The following is a 21,106-nucleotide window of genomic DNA, read 5'->3' as shown; positions in this document are numbered from 1 at the left end:
CTTTGTTATCAACGATAAAATGCCTTGAATGTATCAGACATTGGAAAAAGAGTGGAATGTGGTGACTGGCCAAATGACTAGTGCAGTCTTTCTTTTTAAGAAAACCTTTTCTTTGTATTTCAGGTGATATTTGAATCTGTCTCTGTGAAAGGACATCCAGGGTACATAGCTGTGGATGAAGTCAGAGTTCTTGCCCATCCATGCAGTGAGCATTCTTTGTTTTTCTAACCACCTCAATGTGTTATATACTAAGCTTTGCAGTCTTCATACCAGGCTTTGCATTCTAAGGCTGTGAGTTACCCAATTCAGCCAACTCTAAAATCTCTTCTGTTTTGGTGTCCCCCAAAGCAACTAAAGACTGTCAGCCTTGTGCAATTAAATAACTTGACAATTTGTGCAAAAGGGCTCTGAGGCTGACACTTGTGCCAGGATGTTTGTGGAAGTTTCTCTTTGTAGAAGGGTCACGAGAATATAAAACTCTGTTTTGTTGTTTTGGAATTGTACTGCTGTACAAAAAGGAGAAGATTTAAATGTTTCTGATAACGTCCTGTGAGGTTAACTTAAGAAAAGAAGACAAATTGGTCCGATATTTCCTTGATAAAGGACATATCCCAAAGGTATCTCTCAAAAGAAATGTTAAACCCACTCAGATTCTGCATGAGTTATTTAAAAAATAAATCTCATTTAGACTTGCACAGACATGAAAACTAATGCAGGTTCATTACACTGCTCAAAAATACTTGTTTTGTTTCTTCTACCTTAGCTGCACTATGCCCAGCTTACCTTTTTTCTGCTTAGAGACACCTTAAGCCTCTACATTTGTGCGTGGACTTCTTGGGTTTTTCTGTGCAACCACAGACAGGCTTGAGAACTTTTGTATCCCTGTATGGAGCATACAGACTTCTACAGATTTTTAACAGCTTTCATGTTCATTAATGAGTTCGGACATATCTCCTTCAAATATGTTATTTTTCTAAAAGTAATTCTGTAATAAATTTATGTATTTTAATGCTTGAATTATTAGTTGTTATGTAGCATATTAAGTTGCACTTTTGGGTGGTACTTTGGTTTATTACATTTACATCTGTTTATTATTTTGATGCTGCAGTATTTCCAGGTAGCCTGATGTCATTTGGGAAGGTAGCCCACCACCCTGCCAGGTCAGAGCTTTAACAGCTCCTTTCACTGGTTCCTAGTTTCAGTAAACGAGCAGCAGCTCTTCACAACAAAATTCTGTGGGACATATCAATGGGATGAGATTCACCCATTTTATTTGAAAGAACAGCAACCATTGGATGTGAGGAACATGGCTGTGCTCAAGTTTAACAGGACATTTCTGATAACTGCAGTATGGTTAATTGCAGTTTAACTAAATTATATTTGTATTTACCATGTGCTCGTTGCTCAGGCCTTTGGGTGTATTTACTTCATTAAGAAATACTTACAATCTGTGTTGACCAGATGTTGCTGATAACTGGCAGCCTCCAAACAAATCCCCCAAATGATGTGCATGCATTCCACAGCATGTTTGGTGATGACTGATCCCTTTATTGGGAAAGAGGCCACAAAACCAACTGTGAGGCAAAGACAAGAAGGTTATAGGATTAAAAAATATATACCAACCCCAAGCCATACTTAGTGAAGTATTAAAACTGATGTTTAAATCTGTGTCTCCAAGTACATGCAGGTCCCTCTTTAAAATTCAGTGAGATCTTGGTGACCCAAAGCTGAAATGACTCAAACTATACCCAGTGCATTTAGAATCAGTTGGCAACCTGCAGCGTGCACAGGTCCCTATGAGCTACAAGTTGTCTGTAGTCTTATTGTAAATACTTCTGTCTGATTCTCAATGTTGTCTTTGCTGTTCAGCACTGACAGCCACCAGGGTAGATGTCAGCAGTGACATTGTACAGATTTACTTTGCCCCTTGGGTTCATTTTACAATTGTTAAAACTCAAAGCACAGGAAGAGGAAGCTTCTGATTGAGCCTGAACGTCACTCAAAATTATCGGTGTTATTTTTTAATTTCTCCCTCATCTACACAAATCGTAGTATAGCAGACAATCTTAACTAGCAGCTGTTTTTTGTTTTGTTTTGTTTGTTTTTTTATTAATCTGGGAAATACCCCTGATGACACAGTGATGTGAAAACACAGAGGTCTAGATAGTATTGCCTTTTTAATCCTGTGAAGGAATGCACAGAGAATCAGTTTCCGCTGTGCAAAAGGCTCGCTGGCTGTGTATGCACAAGCGTTTGCAGCTGTAGGACAGTGCAGTGCCATGGAAGATGGGCAGAGCTGAGCTCTGGGGTTTGGGGCTGGTGTGGCTGCATGTATCTGGGTTCTGTTTTGGAGCTCGTTCATATCTGCATGCAGGCAGAATTCACTCCTAGCACGTAGGACTCGCTGCCTCTCACCCAAAGGTGGTTTTCCAGTTGGCTTTGACACACAGTACTGACCCCCAGAAAGCACCATAGTACAGAATCACTGCACTTCAGCAGTCTGTTTGCTAGAGTTGTCAGCAAACTGGGCATGTGGACAGTGTGGCACAGGACGTAGATTAAAAACCTCTGACATAGCATATAGGCAGATGTCCTCTGTTCATGTGCCTGTAGTAGACAACCATGTATTTGCTAAGCTTTCTGCACGCACATGCCTACAGCCTTCTGAAGCTATTTAATTCCAATAGAGAAATGTAGGCTACTATGTGCTCTGAAAATATGTAGTTCTTTGGCTATTTATACTCAAAAATGTAAAGATGAAGTTGAAAAATGCTGGCCTTTACTGCATTACAGGGCTGCTGTGTGTCCTACTACGAGTATTTGGTTGGCGCACAAACTTTTTTCTGAAGCACAAGGCTCATTTTGAAGTGCCAGATTCACTACTATTTTTAAAATTACTTTCTTATAATTTTTTTTGCAGAGGTAAACAAATGATACTTAGTCAAAAAGATAATCAGGAGATCTTTCTCTGCTGTCACCAAATATATTGGTGATATTAGCATTTTGATGATTCATTTAGTATTGAACTAATACTGAATTTATTGTCAGCAAAAAACAGATGTTGGTGTTGTTAACCAACACAGCGATACAACACTTACCAGTAATATCAATATTTCATTTAATATCAATGATTTGATATCAGTGGCATTGATATTCCACAGTTGCAGGAAGTATTTGATAGTCAATGAAATTAAAAGGAGAAAATTCTTTACAAGAATTTGTTTTGGCCAGTAGTGCTTGGCAACCTCAAACATTTGATTTTATTTTGCCCTTTGTAGAATCAGAGTTTTCTAAAGAAAAAAGTGTACTCAGTTACTCTTTATAGAAGGGAATAACAAATTGTTTTGGTGTTGTGATCTAATAGTAAGTGTATGTGTTCAGGTGTGCTGGAGGTTTGTATTGGTTTGGCCTTTTCTCTATAAGATCACCTTGCTCTGCAGCGAATGGTTCAATGCTGAAGGACAGTTTTATTTTGCTAAATCACTTTGTGAGGAATAGGATGATTTGCTAGGTGCTGATATCTGTGTTGGTGTAATTGCTGCCTTGCTCTACCCCTCCTATTCTTTGCATCTCTTGTTAGGAAAAGCACCTCATTTCTTACGGCTTCAGAATGTGGAGGTTAATGTGGGACAGAACGCGACTTTCCAGTGCATTGCTGGGGGAAAGTGGTCCCAGCATGACAAACTCTGGCTCCAGGTAAAGTGATGCAATTTTTTTCGGGTAAAATAAGTAGACAGAGGACAACTGGGTGGTGGGGCAAATGCTTATCATCAAAATCCTTTGAGAACTGCCTTAAATTGTTTCCAGATCAGAGTTCAAGATGATAAAATGCAGAATTGTGCTACAGAAGATGGAAAAGGTGGGCAGTTACAGCAAAATGTCAGTTCCAAACGTAGGTCTGCACACCTGTAAGCACTCATTCATAAAATAGACAGAACAGGTGAAATAATGCCTCCCTTCTGCTTAATTTTTGGTCTTCTTTCCTTTTGCCCCCCAAAAATATTGTTGACAAAGGCTGGGGAAAGTGTGTTGAGATGAAAACACTACCTAAGATATGTTAAACAAAAGACAAAAGTTGTTTGTACTGATTTATTTCTTCCTCCCGGTTTCCTTTGGCTGCATTGATAGCGGATTGTTCCTCACTAAATGACCAAGGAGTTCATTCTCTTCGTGTCTATTTTCATCCTACTGGTTGTTCAAAGACTGTTTTTTGCTATTCATACATAACAAACTTAACTGATTTTCAGTTCTGGAATTAGAAATGGAGCACTTAGCAAACTGCAAGGGTGGAGTGCGGTTTCCCAGTGAAGGACAAAGTTATTGCTTGTACTTTATCAAAGCTGTTATCCAAAAATTTACCTTCTAATCTGAAAGTTATTGGCCTACGTTGTACTTCTAGCATTAATAGAAATATATTTTGGCTTATTCTATATCTTATTCTATATCATTTTTGAGTTCTTTCTGTCAAGGATTTCCATGGAAGGATTAGATGTGTGAGAAAACACTTCTGATCTGAAGCACTGTAAACTTTTTTCCAAGAGAAGAAAGGATTTGGGAGGAAATCATCATTCTTAGTGGCAGCCTGTTTTCCATTCTTTTAAATGGAAAGATTTAATGAAAATAGCCTTGGAAGTACCTCCCAAAATTGATTACTGGAAACTGGCAGAATGGCTCTGTGTTTTCCTTTGAGCCTCCTAATAAAATAGACCAACTGAGCAAGTTCAGGTGTTTATGCTGATTTCTAGTTAATCCATCACCTGTCAGTTTTCCAGTTGGGAAAATGTTGCCTGGCATTGGTGGAGAGAGGTTTATTGAGGAGTGCTGGACAGATCAAGATATTTAAATTTTTCTGGAAACAAAGTTTTATGCCTGAAAATGACAGGTTTATAAAATCTGTTCATTTATAGCATTTCCACAGGAGTGCAAAATGCATTCATTTGTAGTATTTTCATGTCTTAGCTTAGCTTCTGGATATACCCTGTACAGATATTCTGAGCTGTCAGTCTCCAGCCTTTTCAGTATGCATAACACATCAAATGCACAAAAACATATCAGAATTTAAGTAGATACAAAAACTTAAACAAATATATAAGAACATTTAAGCCCACTAGTTTATAAAACCCAGCGTGCCTGTAAATTTTTCAGGGACATTACGAGCTGTCTTTTTCCTGAAAAATGGTGCTTGTACGAAATCTAACCTAGTGAAGGGCTGAGCAATTTGAAGAGTAACAAAGAATGAATAATTTGTATGCCTTCGTGACCTGTGTCGTTTTCATCTGTCTTCACAGCAGTGGAATGGGAGGGACACAGCATTAATGGTCACTCGAGTCGTCAACCACAGGCGTTTCTCTGCTACGGTCAGCGTTGCTGACACCTCGCAGCGCAGCATCAGCAAATACCGCTGTGTCATTCGTTCAGATGGTGGATCTGGAGTTTCCAATTATGCAGAATTAATAGTGAAAGGTAGGTTGTATTAAAACAGCAAGTTTGTTTTAGATGAACATTTCCTCCCATGTCAACTGTGTATAAAATTTGACCCCCTGTTGGGCTTTTCTCTTTCAATCGTATTAGATTCAAGTAGGAGAAATGGGTGTAAGTGACATGAATTTCAATCATTTTTTAAAACAATTATTTGAATCAAAGCTTCATCTGAATACAGCCCTCTTCATGAGCTCTTGAAGTAATGCATGGTAGCTATGGATATTTTTAATGCAGTCAGCACAACAGTTTAGCTGTCAGTCAGCTTCATCTGGTTTACTTTACATTTCATTGGACATAAATAATTCTGTAATAGTGTTGCATGTCAGAAGAGTCTGCTCAGGGCTGTTGGGCGTAGATGATCTGGAATGATTAAATTCTTTCCTATGAGAGTGGTGAGGTGCTGGAACAGCTGCCCAGAGAGGCTGTGGATGCCCCGTCCATCCCTGGAGGTGTTCAAGGCCAGGTTGGATGGGGCCCTGGGCAGCCTGGGCTGGTATTAAATGGGGAGGTTGGTGGCCCTGCGTGTAGCAGGGGGTTGGAGCTTCATGATCCTTCAGGTCCCTTCCAACCTGGGCCATTCTGTGATTCTGCTGATGTCCTGAAGCACACAGTAGGGATATCAGTAGCTCTTGATGGAAGCTGGAGGTTTCAGCTCTCTTATTCACTGTGATTCAGGAGGTGATGCTGTGTCTGACACATGCAAGGTGGTATTTGCTTAAGATCATCCATGATGCACGGAGTGAAATGCTATTTACTATGCTGCTTTATTAATGTTACCCAAGCTGCACCACAGGGATGCTCACTGCATTGTGGGAGAAGAAAGGGTGACTGTCTCCCTTGAGGCTGTTTCGGTCTCTATTGAAGGTGGTAATGATGTGGGTGGAAGGAATTTGTAGTATGGATCTTCTCACGGAATGTAATTTTATTGCTCGAAATGTTTTCATTTTTTTTACAGAAATGGAGGACTGTTGGAGAAATGAGATCACTTTCTTCTACTGTAGTACTTTTTTACCAACTTTTTCTATCACTTAATGCTAGTACCTTTGCAGAGCCTTAAATATCCAATGTTGTAGATATTCAGACTACACTGATTATGAAGAGAATGTTCAGATTAGGTGCTAAGTGCTTTTAATTCCTGCCAAATTATCTAGTATCTTACTTGTTGGAGGAGTTAACTCATGAGTAAAATGAAACTGAGTTGCCAAGAGTGGCATATTAGTGCCATATGATTGTTAAGTAGAGGGAAGGCAGTCTTCCAGAGCAACCAGTATCAGAATATGCAAAGTTGGGCATGTGCCTGACACTTTCATGTTTAACAACATGAGGAGGAGAAAAATAGAAGAGTGAGCTGTAAATATGAATGGCTGGACATCCACCATGAGGGACACTGATAGACTCACTGCTGAATTACCCAGGCAGGCACCTAGCCAGAAAAGCTTGAGGAGAGTACTATTGTTATGGGAAGGCACACTCCTCTACTCCGTGCTTCTGTATAGTATGCAGGCAAAGTGAAGTGGTTCATTTGAGGTTAGCTTGATGCAGCACTGTGAAACACTGGGATTGCATGGATGAATACTTCTAGCCTGGCTAATTTTAGTGTGGATAATAGCAAATTCATAACGCATATATACAGGCTGAAATGAAAGCGAATTGGAATTGTTTAATTCTGAAGAGATGTTTATTGAATTGCAGTAATGTACTTGGGTATACATTAAATTAGTCTGTAATTGAAGTTCTGCTCAATTGACAGCCCTGTCCCTAAACCTACTAAATCCAGGCTAATACTCTGCCTCACATGCTTTCTCCCAGTTAGCTGAACATAAAATCATGTGGGATTTTTTCAACAAAGGTCAAGGTTGAAAAAACTATCTGTATATCTTTCTCATGTAAAGATCTGTTTGCTTCCCTTAGCCATAAGATATTTTATTACAGTAATGAGAAAGTGATTTACGTTTCTTGATGTTGCATAATTTAGTAGATACGGAATGAGGAAATTTTATTTGAAATACATTTACTACTTCAGCACTTGAAATTGGAACGGCAGATACTTCTTTCAACAAATAAATCAGTGATATTAAACACAAACCAGCCCCCTCAGTTGTCATACATGACTGTGTGGACTTTACCTTTGTAGTACTGTGAAAGCATGGGAACTGCCACTGTAGAGCTGTTCGCTGTCTGTGCTGATACCTTTCTGTACCTGATTCTGTTGCATGGCTTGTATAAGTGACAGTAAATTTATTCTTCTCTTTGCAGTTCAGAATCATAATTGTAAAGCCTGAAAAACCCATCATTTCCTTCTGCACACCTTACCATCCTTTGGTGCTCCTGTGGAAATAGCTCTGTCTGTTTCTTAACTTTCACAGTTGCTCATACAGCAATTTTGTGTAGGGCAGGATTCAAAAAACCTAGAGCTTCTACATCTTGCTATCCTGGTCACATACAGATGGAATGCTTCTTGTTTGTAATTTTCTTTTAAGAGCCGCACGGCAGTTATTCGTATTCTGAAATAAATTCATATTTTGCTTGTGTAAAGAGTGTTTAGAATACTATGAAATTGGCCAGAATCTGAACGCTTACGATCGGTATTAATGATACACTTCAATGTCCTTCCAGAAAACCTGTCGCTTCATGTAGAAGTGTGAATAACATTTTAAACTGTGTATGTGTTTGTATGGCAAGTTGTTTGCAGTTTATTTTCTGATCCATTTCAGGCAGTTTGAGTGCCCAAATTAATTAATGGTAGAAATTTGTAACTTATTTTTCATTAACCAAAATTTTTTTTTTTTTTTTTTGGTAGTTTTGGCTCTCCAGCAAGTCCCTTGAGATTATCTTGTTGCTACCTGATGATTTTTGTGAGCTCTGTTCTATTCCACCACAACAGGAGTTGCAGTATGCAACAAAGCCCCTCTACAGACCTCTTAGGATATGTTCTTTTTCTCTTCAGTTTTGTCTTTGTTGATTTTTAAAGTGTTTGATTACTCAACACAGATGTAAGACAGTCTGTTCCCTAGCTGAGTGGCTTTCTGTCATCCTTTTGATATTTGGGACAGCTCATCTGTTTATCAGTCACTTTTTTCTTGAGGTTTTCAGACATGAAGCTGATACTTTCAGTGATGCCAGAGGGAGAGGGGGATTTTTTTTCCCAGAGTTGCTTGCTGTTTTTTTCTTTGATTCTTTTCTGGTGCGATGCCTGTCAAAACAACAAATAACGAGAAATAATTATGCATTAAAACAAAATATCTGTGACCATAAACTCCATGGTCTTTCACTTCATAGAAAGCATCTTTTGGGACAGGGGATAGGAAAAAGAGTCTTGAAACTTTTTTTTTTTTTTAATTATTATTATTTTCATTCTCAGTACATGTATAATTCTGTACCCTAGGATATTGATATGAAATGTACTCATTAAATGTATCATAATATCATTGCCATCACAGGATAATATAGCAACTATTGCCATAGTGGTACTCAGACCCCTGGGCTGGGGTACTGATAAGAAAAGTAGCACTGTTGTAGTTATCTTCTTTTGCCTGGGAGCAGCTGGAAGATCCCAGCCCGGCCTCTCACTTGTAGTCATTTAGGAGAGAAGCTCATCTATGGTCAGAAGTAAATGCCTTTTAGATTTCACAGCTAAGATATTTTTTATAGTACGCAGAAGTTCAGATAGGAATTTCTGTGCCTCACAACTATTCATCAGGCTCATCCTGGTTGCAAAAGTTGCTGAGTAGATTTGAATTCATCTGCCTCAGTAATATGCATTAATCAAGGTCCTCCAAGTTCCTTCCACGTCGTGAACAGGACAGCATCTCTTGTTGGCACTGGCAGCAGCATCAGGAAAGCTGTGATGGGGAGGGCTTTCCTCAGGCTTCATGCTCTCTCTCTACCTTTTTACACAACTGGATTGTCTGCAGTATTGATGTGTGCCGCACCATGAGAAGTTAAGTGTAGATTTGATCAGGTGTGTGCTAATGTTGCTCTTTTCAACCCTGGACCACCACAGGGTGGTATGTGTGTGTATGTGAACCATTTGTGAAGGCTATGAGATTACTGAACAAAAGAAACTGGCTTTGTGGTTGTGGGGTGCCTGAAGATGCTGCTAACATTTCTTTATTCCTTTGTAGTCAAAATGATGTAGGGAATGCAGTGCTCCATTCCCTGGTGTTTGAATCGGGCTAATAATTACTTGAACTCTTCGCTCGGTTTTAATCATCTAGTTCAGTGTTGTCCAATAGCTATTGCTTTAACTCAGTTGTAATCATTGGATGGCTGTGTGCTGAGAAAAGGGGAGATGAGATTTTGAACACTCATTCCCTCTCACTAAGAGCTTTACCTTTGCTTCCTTTTCTTTCACTCGGGCTTAATAGCTTTTTGAGGAGGGGAGAGCGATGAGGACAAAGCCGTTGTTTCCTAGAAATAGGCAGTTAGAAAGAATGATACGTGTTCTTTCAGAAGAAAATATTTCCTTCTCCTTCTGTTTAACCTCCAAAATAGAACTGGAAATGAAGCCCTTCCTTGAGAGCTGATTGATAGATGTACACAATATTATAGACTGGATCAATTTTTCAGAACTGCACAGTGCAGTATGGACTTGCAGTCATGTTGCCATGTTTGTATTCCTTGTTTTCGGTGTTTACATTTGCCAAGGAGGTGTAACTTAGGATAGGTATAAAGTTCTTAATGGAATACAAGATAAATAAACGCATTAACAAGTAAAGAAAGAATACAAAACAATCTTTTTGAAATGAAGGAGCTTGAGAAATATCCTTCTGCTTTCTGAATGCGGTTGCCTACAGCCTCCCTGATGCATCTCAGGGACCTGATGTTGTTGGATGCAGGGAGCAGGCAGCTCATGTGAGCTGTGGTTCTGCTGGCTGAAAGCCATGGGGCAAGCAGTCCTCATCAATCTTAGGCAGAGAGAGCTGTTACAGCTTGTAGCAGCAAGGGGGCTTCTCCCAGGTTATTATCTCCTCTCTCTCAGGACTCTAGAAACAGGTAGGTATGATTAACTTAGTAAAGGGCTTGTTTGTTTTTATTTTTGTTTCTTAATCTTCCCTCCCAACTCGAACTGAGATTCCCTATGGGAAGAAGCTTTCTTGCTGCTTTTAAGTAAGATAATGTTGTGGTTGGCTGAAAGAAGTAGCTAGCAGTTGTCTTTTGTGCCCTGTCCTATATGCTCTTACCTGCCCTTACAAAAGGAAGAAGAAATCTCCAAAGAGCAAAAATAATGAAAGAAAAAGCATCACTGGATGGTAGACTTTCTCTTCTTGCCAGACTCCCCTGGCATTCCTTGGCTTTTCCATGAACTGTTCTTGTAGACCTGTATAGGAAAGAAGATAGCTTTATTCTTCTACCTGCTGTTCTGAGAATTGTCTCCCCACATCAGACACATGTAAAGGAGAAAGTGGGAGTCAAAGTAAGTAAATGAGTTGTTTTGTCATAGCAATTTCAATCTTGATATGTTAAAGTTGCCTAAATAATTTATATAAGGTTTTGGTCTTCAGACTTTGGTGTTCCAAAAATTGATAGAAATAAAATGTTGTTTATTGGTTAGTATTCCAGTAAACATCTACTTATTAGTTTCCCATTGTAGAGAAAGCTCCCAGCAAACAGTGCAGCTGGCAGAAGGAGGGAAGCTTGCAAGAACAAATGAATGTGTTTCAGTCTACCTAGGATTACACTCCTGCTTGAAAAGTACAGACAAGGTAATTTCATATATTTCATGCTGCCTTACATCTTGGAGGAAGGATAGCAGTAATGCAATTTTCAAGTATATTGCTGCTGGGGTGTGTAGAGTATTAACTTAAGTTGCTGGATTTTCACTGCTGGAGGCTTCCATTGTTCTGTAGCATTCATTTGACGGTCCGTAGAGTCTTAATAATACCAGTTCTCATTTGTTTACTTTTAAAGGGAAGGGAAGAATAGCAGTTACGTGACCAGTATTGTTTCTTGCCCCCCATTAGCTTTCTCGCTCAGTTGCTAAAATACACTCAAAATACAAAATTTGTCACTTTGTTAATTGTTCTGCAACCTATGCTGCTGTTTTTAGTAGAGTTTGATCCTGCTGAATTATGCCTGTGGTTTGTATTGTGGTGCAGTTGGAAAGCACAGCCCTCTCACTGCCTAGTTAAAATCATCAGAAAGGTTTAAAGCAGCTGCACAGAAATTAATTCAGGAGTGCTGCTATCAGGAAAAAAAAAAAAAAGCATCAAATGCTAAGGAGCTGACTTAAAAGCCTTTGCTAGCTGGAAATATTCTTGCAGTGGGGATAGCTTGGCAACTCAGACCATCAGATGTATGCCATTGCAAAATGTATCTGGAACTTTCCATTGTTCTTTGTTTCTTTCCGAGGTACAATTTTTCATAACAATTGATTGCTTGTGATGCTCATGTGATATTACAATTCAAAATGACACTTTTTTTTTCCCCTTGTGACTCAACTGTAAGATTTAGCAGAAAAGTTGAGTCACATGCATTGCTAACTTTTTCTCTTTCACTCATCTTTCTTCTGCCTTTTTAGTTGTAGGGAAGTTCTGAATGAACTTTCAAACCTCTTGGCAAATGGAACCTAGAACTATTCTTAATTTGCCCATGCTGTGGTTACAATCCTGTTAAGTGCTTTTAATTCAAGAGAAGACACTTGAAGTACAATCTGTCATTGTACTGGATATTGGTGAGGAGTCTGGTCTGATTAGGAGACCTCTGACACTTGTTAGGTATGATTGGTGGATATGAGCTGTTATCTCAGCAGGAAGGATATCCTTTCCACATCAAAATATGTTTTCTGTTGCAGTGGGAGAAAAAAAAAAAAAAAGCCTAAAAATGTAGTGCTTTTACTTAATATGAAATGTGAGCAAAGATTCATTAGATTTCTTTGTATGCAGTGGTCATTATTAATAAAAGAACCTGTCAGAGCAAACTGGCAAAACAGTGCAGATTCCATTTATATGTGAGAAATGGTTGAATTTCAAAGGGAGTAAACTCATTCTATTGGATGCAAATGCATCAGATCAAGACGATTGGAGCTTATAAGAAATTTATGGCCCTAGACACACAGAGGGTAAAGAAGCATAGTTACTGATCTCTTTCAGGAACGCAGTAGTTACAGCAGCTAATAGGCTTGCTGCAAAAGTATTACATTTGCTACTGGACAACTGAATGAAGGAGTCAAAAATCACCTGTGGAAGTGACAGTTTCCTCTTCTGAGCAAAGTGCTAATGATTTCCCCAGCTCTCTTTGCCCTGATTTAAGCTTTCCTCACTCACAAGTGTGATGTCAGTCTGCTTAGTTGCCCAGTCAGCCTTCTTGGGATGCATGAAGTATTTGCTCAGCTTTTTTTGTTTTCCTTAAAAAGACAAACAGAAACTCGCAAGACACAATACAGAGCTGTTAAAAGAAATATGGTGGTTCCCAATGATCTAGGCTAAAGCACTCAGCTTTTTTTTTTCTTTTGTGCCTCTTCAACCACCTTTGATTGTGTTGAAGTGAAAGCTTTTCTTGAACAGTATTCTTCAGGTGCATATTCACCCTTCCAGGTCTACATGCAATACTTATCTTTCCACCTGCTTTTCTTTTGGCATAGCACTACATAAGCTCCAACTGTTCTACTGTATGGGCAATTGTTAAACTCCTCTGCTGGGTTTGGATGTGTGGGCTTTACAAACTACAGCTGTAGTTCTAAGGTAAAAAAGCTTGCAAGTTTTGCTTGAATGAATGATGGACCCTGTCAACACTGTGAGTGGCTGAGTTCAGAGCTAAGGACATCCACATTGCAGCAGCCCCAGAATCCCTTTATCTTCAAAGCAGGAATTCACAGAAGTCTGTTGAAGTCAGGTGTGCTGAATGGAGGCCCTTCAACCAACTTCTGTTAGATATTGAGAGAAATGGGGGCTTTAAAGTGCACACAGTATTTGTCTCTGAATGATGGAGCTGAACTGCTTTGCTTTCAAAGCCAGCAGAACTGAACTCCAGGGAGAAGCTGGGTGCTGGTTATGTTTACATTTGCCCGATCCAAATGAAAAGATGAAGGAGCATTTTTCAGCGTTAGGGAAAGAATGCTCACTGTGCAGTCAGCTCCCACTCAGCTTGGAGATTATTTGAGGTAGGAAAAGATCCAAAGTTGTAACTTTGCATTGAGATTTTGCAGTCCCACTTCTTCAACTCTGCTCAGCTGAAGAATTTTTCTGAGCAAATGATTTCCCAGCTGTCAGGTGAGGAAAAGCAGTTCTCAAATAATCACCAACAAACCCCCAAAACCTGTTGTGAGGCTTTTCAGCTTTGATCTGATGTGTTAATCTTCTGCCATGATAAATACCACCACTTGTTGCCCTCTTCTACTGCTGTTGGGACACTTTGCTCACTTCACATCCTCCCCATTACCTCTGCCCTGCTGTGACTTTGAGAGACGGCTTCAGATGTAGGGGCAGACACCTGCTGAGCAGCAGTTAAGTAGTGTGATTGCAGCAAGCCCTGCCTCTCGTGTAGTCATTAGCCTTTGGATTTGAGGGCAGAAAAAGCCACCAACATAATATGAAATTTCTTGGCTTTCTGCAGGCTAGACCTATTTCTCTACAGGTGAGATCTCCCTCCCGAGCATCTCTTGCTTCTCTCTCTTTCTCAGCAGGAACCTTTCCATCAGCACACGTTTGTATGTGAGGAGGATGCAAATAGCTGCAGGACTTCAGCTCTCTCTCTTTGGATCCTATAAATCAGTCTTTGCGTATGCTTTACTGTCCTATTTATGAGCCTGCAGCTAATACTGAATTACATGGCAGACTACAACTTACAAACTGCTTGTTCCCTCAGCAGGATACAGACACAGATTAAAGTGGAAAAGGGCTGGATTGCTTATTTCTTTAATTTTCTCTTTTCCTTTGTTTATATTATGGCAAGTGCTTCTTTTGTTTCTGCTGCATTTAAGTTTTTGACTGACCCCAGTGAGCAATGCTGACAATATTTTATTCCCTCTTACTCAGCATTATGGTATTATTCAGTCTTTTGTCCCAGACAAAAATGTGTCCCAGACTAAATGTGAGCAGTATTTCTCAGTATTTTCCGTAATTTTGAGGCTGAAATTCTCAGTATAAGTGCTTACGTGTTTGCTCTTGCATCTTCTTTTGCCTTTGCTCTTCTGCTTGACTTAGTCTGACACATACCTTTGCTCCACTTGTCAAGCCTTGCCAAATTGCTTACTTTTGTTTCCTTATGTGCGTTATGGATGACAAGGAACTTTAGTGAATTGCTTTTGCTGCAAAATGGTTTGGCTGTTTATTGCATGCAGCAATAGCTTAGCTTCTGGAAAGTTCTATGATTACTGCAGTCACAAACCCACAGGTTCTTGAGAACTGACATCTTGTCTGTTCACAAGTATTTTGTACCAATTTCTATGTAGATATAGCGCCAGAAGTCCTAGAGCAGAATAATGCTTTTTCACTGTTTTTTTCAGAATATAAAATTTAGGATATCCGCCTGACCCTAACTTGAAATTATGTTTTTGTAGCTTTGAAGTGTGAATCTTGGTTTTGTAAATGCCCTCTGACAGCTGAATGCTCTGTTTCTCTCTGTTGCCTGCTAGGAGTGGACAGGACTACCTTAAAAACTGTACGGATCAGGTGACACGTGTTGAAGGCAGATGAGGCTTTGCTATCAGAAATTGAATTGCACACCAACAGTAGTTAGGAAAAATATATTTCTTCTCCCTAAGATATAACCTTTTCACTATATTTGTGGTCTTCTCAAAATCTCTGTCAATTGGATATAATTTAGCATTAGTTAACACTGCATTTATTCAGGAGTCTGAGGAAACTCATTCTATTATAATCTTCAAGTTTATCATAATTACTTTTTTGTCTCTTCCTTGGAATCACTGCACTGGTACAGTCTTTGCAGTAGGATTTTGGTAGTTCCTCGGGAGTAAAACAAACACACAAGCAACAGATACCTTTATATTTTTCATAAATGTTACGATAGTTTCAGTAAGACTCGACTTTCAAGCTGGAGGATGGAAATGTCCTGCCTACCTCAGCCTTGGCTAGAACAGTTCTATGGTCTTAAGAAAGCTCCATTGTTTTTCACCCATCTCCTGTGACTTAGAGATGTAATGATAGAAAGAAAGAATGTTTAATCAAACTTGACATGCTACAGTATGCAGGCCCTAGAATGTACAGGTCATTCTTGCATCCTGTATGATAATGTATGAATGAAGCAGAATTGTCTTTGAAAGAGATTTTTTTATCATTTAAAACTTTCAATCATAATAATCATAACCTCTGTAGGTAAGCTGCTTCAGTAGTTATCTTCACTGCTTAGTGCATATGTCTTATTCTAATAACTGTTTCCAGCTTTTGAATCTGACCATCAGATCTTGAGTCTTCCTGCTAAATATAATAGATCTTCAGGTGCTGAATGCTTGTGGTTGTGTAGAACCTTGTATTGACCATGAGCTTGGCGTCGTTTGATTAACTTACATAAGAGTTAGAAGTTACTTTGCAAAGTCTCTTGTTCTGTGGAAGTGCTGCTGTCAGTTCTGGGAAAACAGCTCAAGATTGAACTTTTACATAAACTTGTGAACCACTACCTTTTGTTTTCACAATGAATACTTTGCTTACTATGTTTGTTTTCTTCCTTGAGATGAAATGTGAATCTTTTAAGCACGTTGTGATATATCTTTTTCAATTCTGACACAAGCACTCTTCAAAGAAAATAACTGCATGCATGCTCCACATGCTAAATAAAATGCTTTCCAAGCAGAGCATTTCACATCCTTTCTTGTGTTGGGAGACCATCATTGCTTATGAGATAATCTCCTGCACTTACAGTTACAAATAACAGATGTATTGAAACATAAGAAAGTGCAGTGGGTGTCCCTGGGAATGGCTTCAAGGGATAGAAATAGACAACCTTAAGGTTGTTTTTTTATCCAAAAACTTTTTGGTGCCTGTCATAAAAACAGTTTTAAAAAGAGTCTTCCAAAAGGTATTTTTGTACCACAGAAAAGATTCCTAGTTGGGATGACGCACATTGTTTGTGCACTTGCACCGAATTTGTGACGCTTTGTACTGTGAATGCTGGACTCATTCCATGTTGTTGTTAAATTTCCTGGCACGTTTACTTCAAGCTGTTTTGAGGGAATATGGGGGCTGTTGCACAGCACCTTTCCCCAGTTTTGAGGTCAGTGCATGATTGCCTCATGAGGTGTGTGCTGGTTTTTCATTGTTGAGCGTGGTATCAAAAGTATGAGGAAAAGGATAAAAGAAAGGGTATTGTCTGTGATAATGCTCTCACCCTGGTAGCACTGGACTGGTGTATGACATGGAGATGGGTGACCTCAATGTTTCAGGCTGTAAGAGGACACTAAACTTTGAGATTGTACAGTTTCAAAGCCATGGTAAAAATTTCCGTAGGGATGAGCCATAACCTGAGCAATCTTAAACTTGGGAAATATTTTTTTTTACTTGAAATGGTTTTTCTAGTTTGTGGAGTCTTTGCCAAGGCCTGTCTCTTCTACAAACATGAAGCAAATTTGTTTATAGCAGTAATGATTGATTCTTGGAAAAAAATCACGGCAACAAGTTGATTTCTAAAGTGCCAGTTTCTGCCTGGCTCTTTGTTGGTGGATCCTCTGCTCTCTTGCTTCCATTGCTTGGAAGTGACAAATGCACCATTTCTTCCTTCTCATCATTCCCTTTTGACACTTGAAGACCTCCACTCCGTTCAGAAACATTTTTTAATTCCCAGATGAGGCTGGTCCTGTCTACATCACGGGGCATTCCCTCGATCCTTAACTTGTTACACACCAGCCAGGGCTCCAAGGAATAAAGCCTGAGTCAGGACCTGTCTTTTCTCACCATGATTCCTGTAACTTGAAGAGTGTGGCTTGGGGTGCCACAACGTAAGGAGGGCATAAAGCTGTGAGAGAGCATCCAGAAGAGATTGCATCTCTTCTTCAAAATCCTCGCAGCAGTAATGAGTGGCAATGATGGATCAGATTTCTCTGAAGGTTCAGCAGGAAACCGTAAACAGTGTAGGGGCAAGCACTTGGGCAATGGAATAACTGCTTACCCCTGGGTAAGGGCTTCTGCAATGGTGCTTCCAGAAACTACAGGAAAACAAATTGTCCCGCTGAAAGCATCAGCTGAGAATGGCATAAGAGCATGAAAAAACAATTTTTGAAGTTTAATATTGCACACTTGGTGAGGTGTTCTGGGTGGCAATTATTTCAAGTGTTTTGCGTATGCTAAATTAGCAGCCTCCTATATTTGCTGCATTGACTGGTATATGCTGTACTATGTGATTATGAATAAAAAAGTAAGGTTTCTATCCTAGCTGGATCCACTGCACATCTTCATGTCAGTTCTTATACTTTTATATGCACCTGCTACTTCTCTTTCTTGTTAGCTGCTCCCTAGAGCAGCAACTCAAATGACAGGCCATAATGTTACCCACTCATTGACTTGTCTGTCCACATCAAAATGTTTTGCTGCAGACAAGGCGATAATTTTCCTTACATCAGTCAAACTTCTGTCAGTAAGATCAGACAAATGTCCCTCTGGTTCCTGCAAGGTATATTTATCCTGTTTCCAATCCAAACAAAGAAAGAAGCAGTAGGTAATTCTGGTACAATTGAATGGAGCAAATTACTGATAATTGGCAAGTAAGACACTTGAGTTGCTAGGGTTACTCCAGAATAGTAGAGGCTTATTTATAATGACAACAGTTCAGTTCCTTGCATGGGACTGCACTATTGATTCCCCTTGCTTTAGATATGTTCATGAAAAAAGCAGAAGAGGAAAGCCAGTGTATTTTAAAACAAGTAGTGAGAATGTTGTACACAAAATGTTCTTTAATTTTTGTTCCTTCATTAAACTGGAAATCCTTGGGCACTGAGCCCTGGAGTTTAGAGTGACATATGTAAGGTTACAGTCTGTTATATGTTCTTTCTCTTACCATTTGTGTCCAACAAGCCAAGGGTCCAGACAGTTACATCACAAATTGAGAGAATTCAGTTTGTAGTTGGATGTGTGAGATGTTTATATCTATGGGGACAAAAGAGTCAACTTTTCTCATCAAACTATGATTTGATAGTGTTCTACATCAAAATGAGTAGGAAAAAACAAAACAAAATAACATATTAGTAGAAAGCAGAGTCTTATAACTATTGATAGTTCCATGTGTTCTTCTTGTCCCATCTGCTGTTGCAGACTCTGTCATGATTTATCATCTTAAAAGTTCATTTTAAGGATAGAGGTATTTTAGTCATGTATATCTGACAAGTTTTGACTATGTGGGCAATTCTGGGATTCACCAGTGACTTTCTCTTGAGTTGTTTTCTCTTGGATATTACATAGTGGTTATTTGAAAAAGGTGTAATATCTAGAAACCTACACAGGTTTTTTTTGTGTATGTTCTTTTTAATGTTATGTTTTCTGATACTTTACATATGTCTGGTCTGGGTGGCAGCTCTGTTTACAGATACTGTTTCCAAATTGATTCCAAATTGACCAGATGTACACCACATTTCAAGAGCGTCCTGTGCTTTTTGATGCCTGGAGGGAAAAAAGTGTTCTACGTGCACAGCAGTGAATCAGATTGGGTATTTGCTCTTGTAAATAGATGGAGACAGGAGACAAGCTTTCGCCAAACTTAAAGGCAGTGATTCTGGTGGTATGTATAATTCTATGAAGCTTTCAAACAGAAATTTGATGGTTAGTTGACAATGGATGGCAACCAGTCTGCCAAAGCTGAGTTATCTGAGCTGGAGCAGATCTTTCTCTCGAGGGCTTCAAAGGCACCTGCCTTTCAGAATGAACTGGATGAGAGACTGAGGCACTTGTTCTCCAAGGCCATTTCATTAGATCACTAGAATTCATCCTCAGGATAGATACACTCGTGCTGGTTAATGTGCGTATCATTTCTAAAGTGGCTGTAGCTGTAGGCACAGCAAGCTTAGAATGATCTCTGTAGCTAGGACAGTGGATGCCATCATACTGGAGTACAAGCACAGGTAGAGATCTCACTCTGCATTGTGTCACATGTGTAAAAGTAAGCATTTACCATATTGCAAATCTAAGCCTATATTTGTTAACATGCATGAAAAAGTGAGCCCAGGGGACTTTAAGATGATATCTAACTAAATGATTGTGCTCAGGGCCCTGAGGCTAATGGCATAAAATGTGGCAGTGCATTAAGATCACTTAGCTGAAATAGCACCTCAAACAATTTATATGTTAAATGAGTTGTCACATATCTTGCTGGGATATGCAGCCTGCTTTTCATTATATGCATTAGTATGTTCCTGTTTGGAACCATCCTTTGTGTGTGTGTCGGGGGGGGGGGGGGGGGGCGGGGGGGGGGGATGTTGTGGAAAAAAGTATCATTCAGTAAAACCCCACTGGGTTCAATTTTCAAGAAAATTAACAAATGCAAACTTAATTAGTGTAATAAAATTGTGAAGGATGGGGTGTGGTTAATATTGCATGAAATGCATATCCAAGAAGAAAAAGAAAATGGATTTTTGTAGGAATGCATGTTTGAATCCGTCTACAATTCCTAATAAGTGTGTTGTTCAAATCTATGCAGCTTGTTCTGTGATCTCAGAAAGTGAATCCAGTGTAGCAGGTGTACTCTTTTGTGTAAATACACTGATTAGCAACTACTTGCCCCATGTCCACTCCTCTGCTCTTATTAATGAACAATATCCTGTGAGAGTGAAAAAGTTCATTTTTCATTCAGTTATATCCAATTCATTTGCACTGATGGTTGTTTTGGGATGGAACATAAGTCAGCAGATTTGACCAGCATTGCTGGTCAGTTCCCACATTCTGTAGTTGTGGTGGCTGCCCCTAGTTCTGTGGGGCTTTATGTGCACTTAAATCCATCCTTTCTTCTCTCATTCTTCTGCATGTCCATCACGACCAGAGCTTTCCTCATTTTGTCCTCCTCTATCTGTCCTCCATCACCCCATTCTCTTTATTTCATTCCTTCAGTCCTGTTCCTGTCTCTTAATCAGGAAAGCATGTCTTTAACCAAATAAATGGAGCTTGGTGTCCGTGATGCCCTTGGAAAGGAATAATGCTGTTTTGGATCTTTACACAGACATGCTATGGCCTATATCAAGGTAAAAGAAGTTTCTCAACTGTTGCCAGCCACAACTTGGGAGGAAATTTACTTGAATCGTTTCTGTCACACGTGTTTCTGTGAATTGGGAGGCCAAATATGATACCTTCTAGATTAACGTTGCTGCTAGTCAAAGTCATATCATCCATCAACAAGTTAATTCTGCTGGGTAGGAGGAAGGGTTGAATTTTCCAGTCTTTCCAAGTGAAAGGCAAGCAGACCATTAGCATAGAGCCTGGGATATCTCTGTTCATACCAGTTATAGGCCAGTTATTGTTTTATTTGCTAGCTAAATAAACAATTTCAAATTTAATTAGTCAACAAAATGTCTTTCCTGTTCTTTAAATACAGCCATAGGGAGTGCTGGTTTCAAGCAGGTTAAAGTTCTTATTCAATAAGATCAGGTGGAATGTCATAATAAGGTTTATTAGGGTGCTGTATGGCACTAAATGGCACCAAATATGCTGTATTGAGAAGAAAAACTACTCAAAACAGCTTTTTCTTTGTGACT

The 21,106-nt window shown here is 39.3% G+C and overlaps 1 protein-coding gene across 1 annotated transcript in view; it reads left to right on the top strand.

The window, feature by feature from the left end:
* The window catches only part of PTPRT (protein tyrosine phosphatase receptor type T), a 308,933-nt gene that overhangs the window by 57,396 nt on the left and 230,431 nt on the right, over window positions 1–21,106 (top strand). Inside the window, exons 3-5 of the mRNA XM_042883615.1 lie at window positions 124–205; window positions 3,581–3,696; window positions 5,289–5,463. Of these exons, the coding sequence (XP_042739549.1) occupies window positions 124–205; window positions 3,581–3,696; window positions 5,289–5,463 (373 nt within the window). The remainder of the gene's footprint in view (window positions 1–123; window positions 206–3,580; window positions 3,697–5,288; window positions 5,464–21,106) is intronic.

The sequence above is a fragment of the Lagopus leucura genome, unplaced genomic scaffold (genome assembly GCF_019238085.1).
Source record: "Lagopus leucura isolate 7727_CA_CO unplaced genomic scaffold, USGS_WTPT01 Super-Scaffold_100039, whole genome shotgun sequence".
In the NCBI taxonomy this organism is placed as follows: domain Eukaryota; kingdom Metazoa; phylum Chordata; class Aves; order Galliformes; family Phasianidae; genus Lagopus; species Lagopus leucura.
Note: the sequence above shows the minus strand (reverse complement) of the source record. Positions and strands in the feature narration are given on the sequence as shown.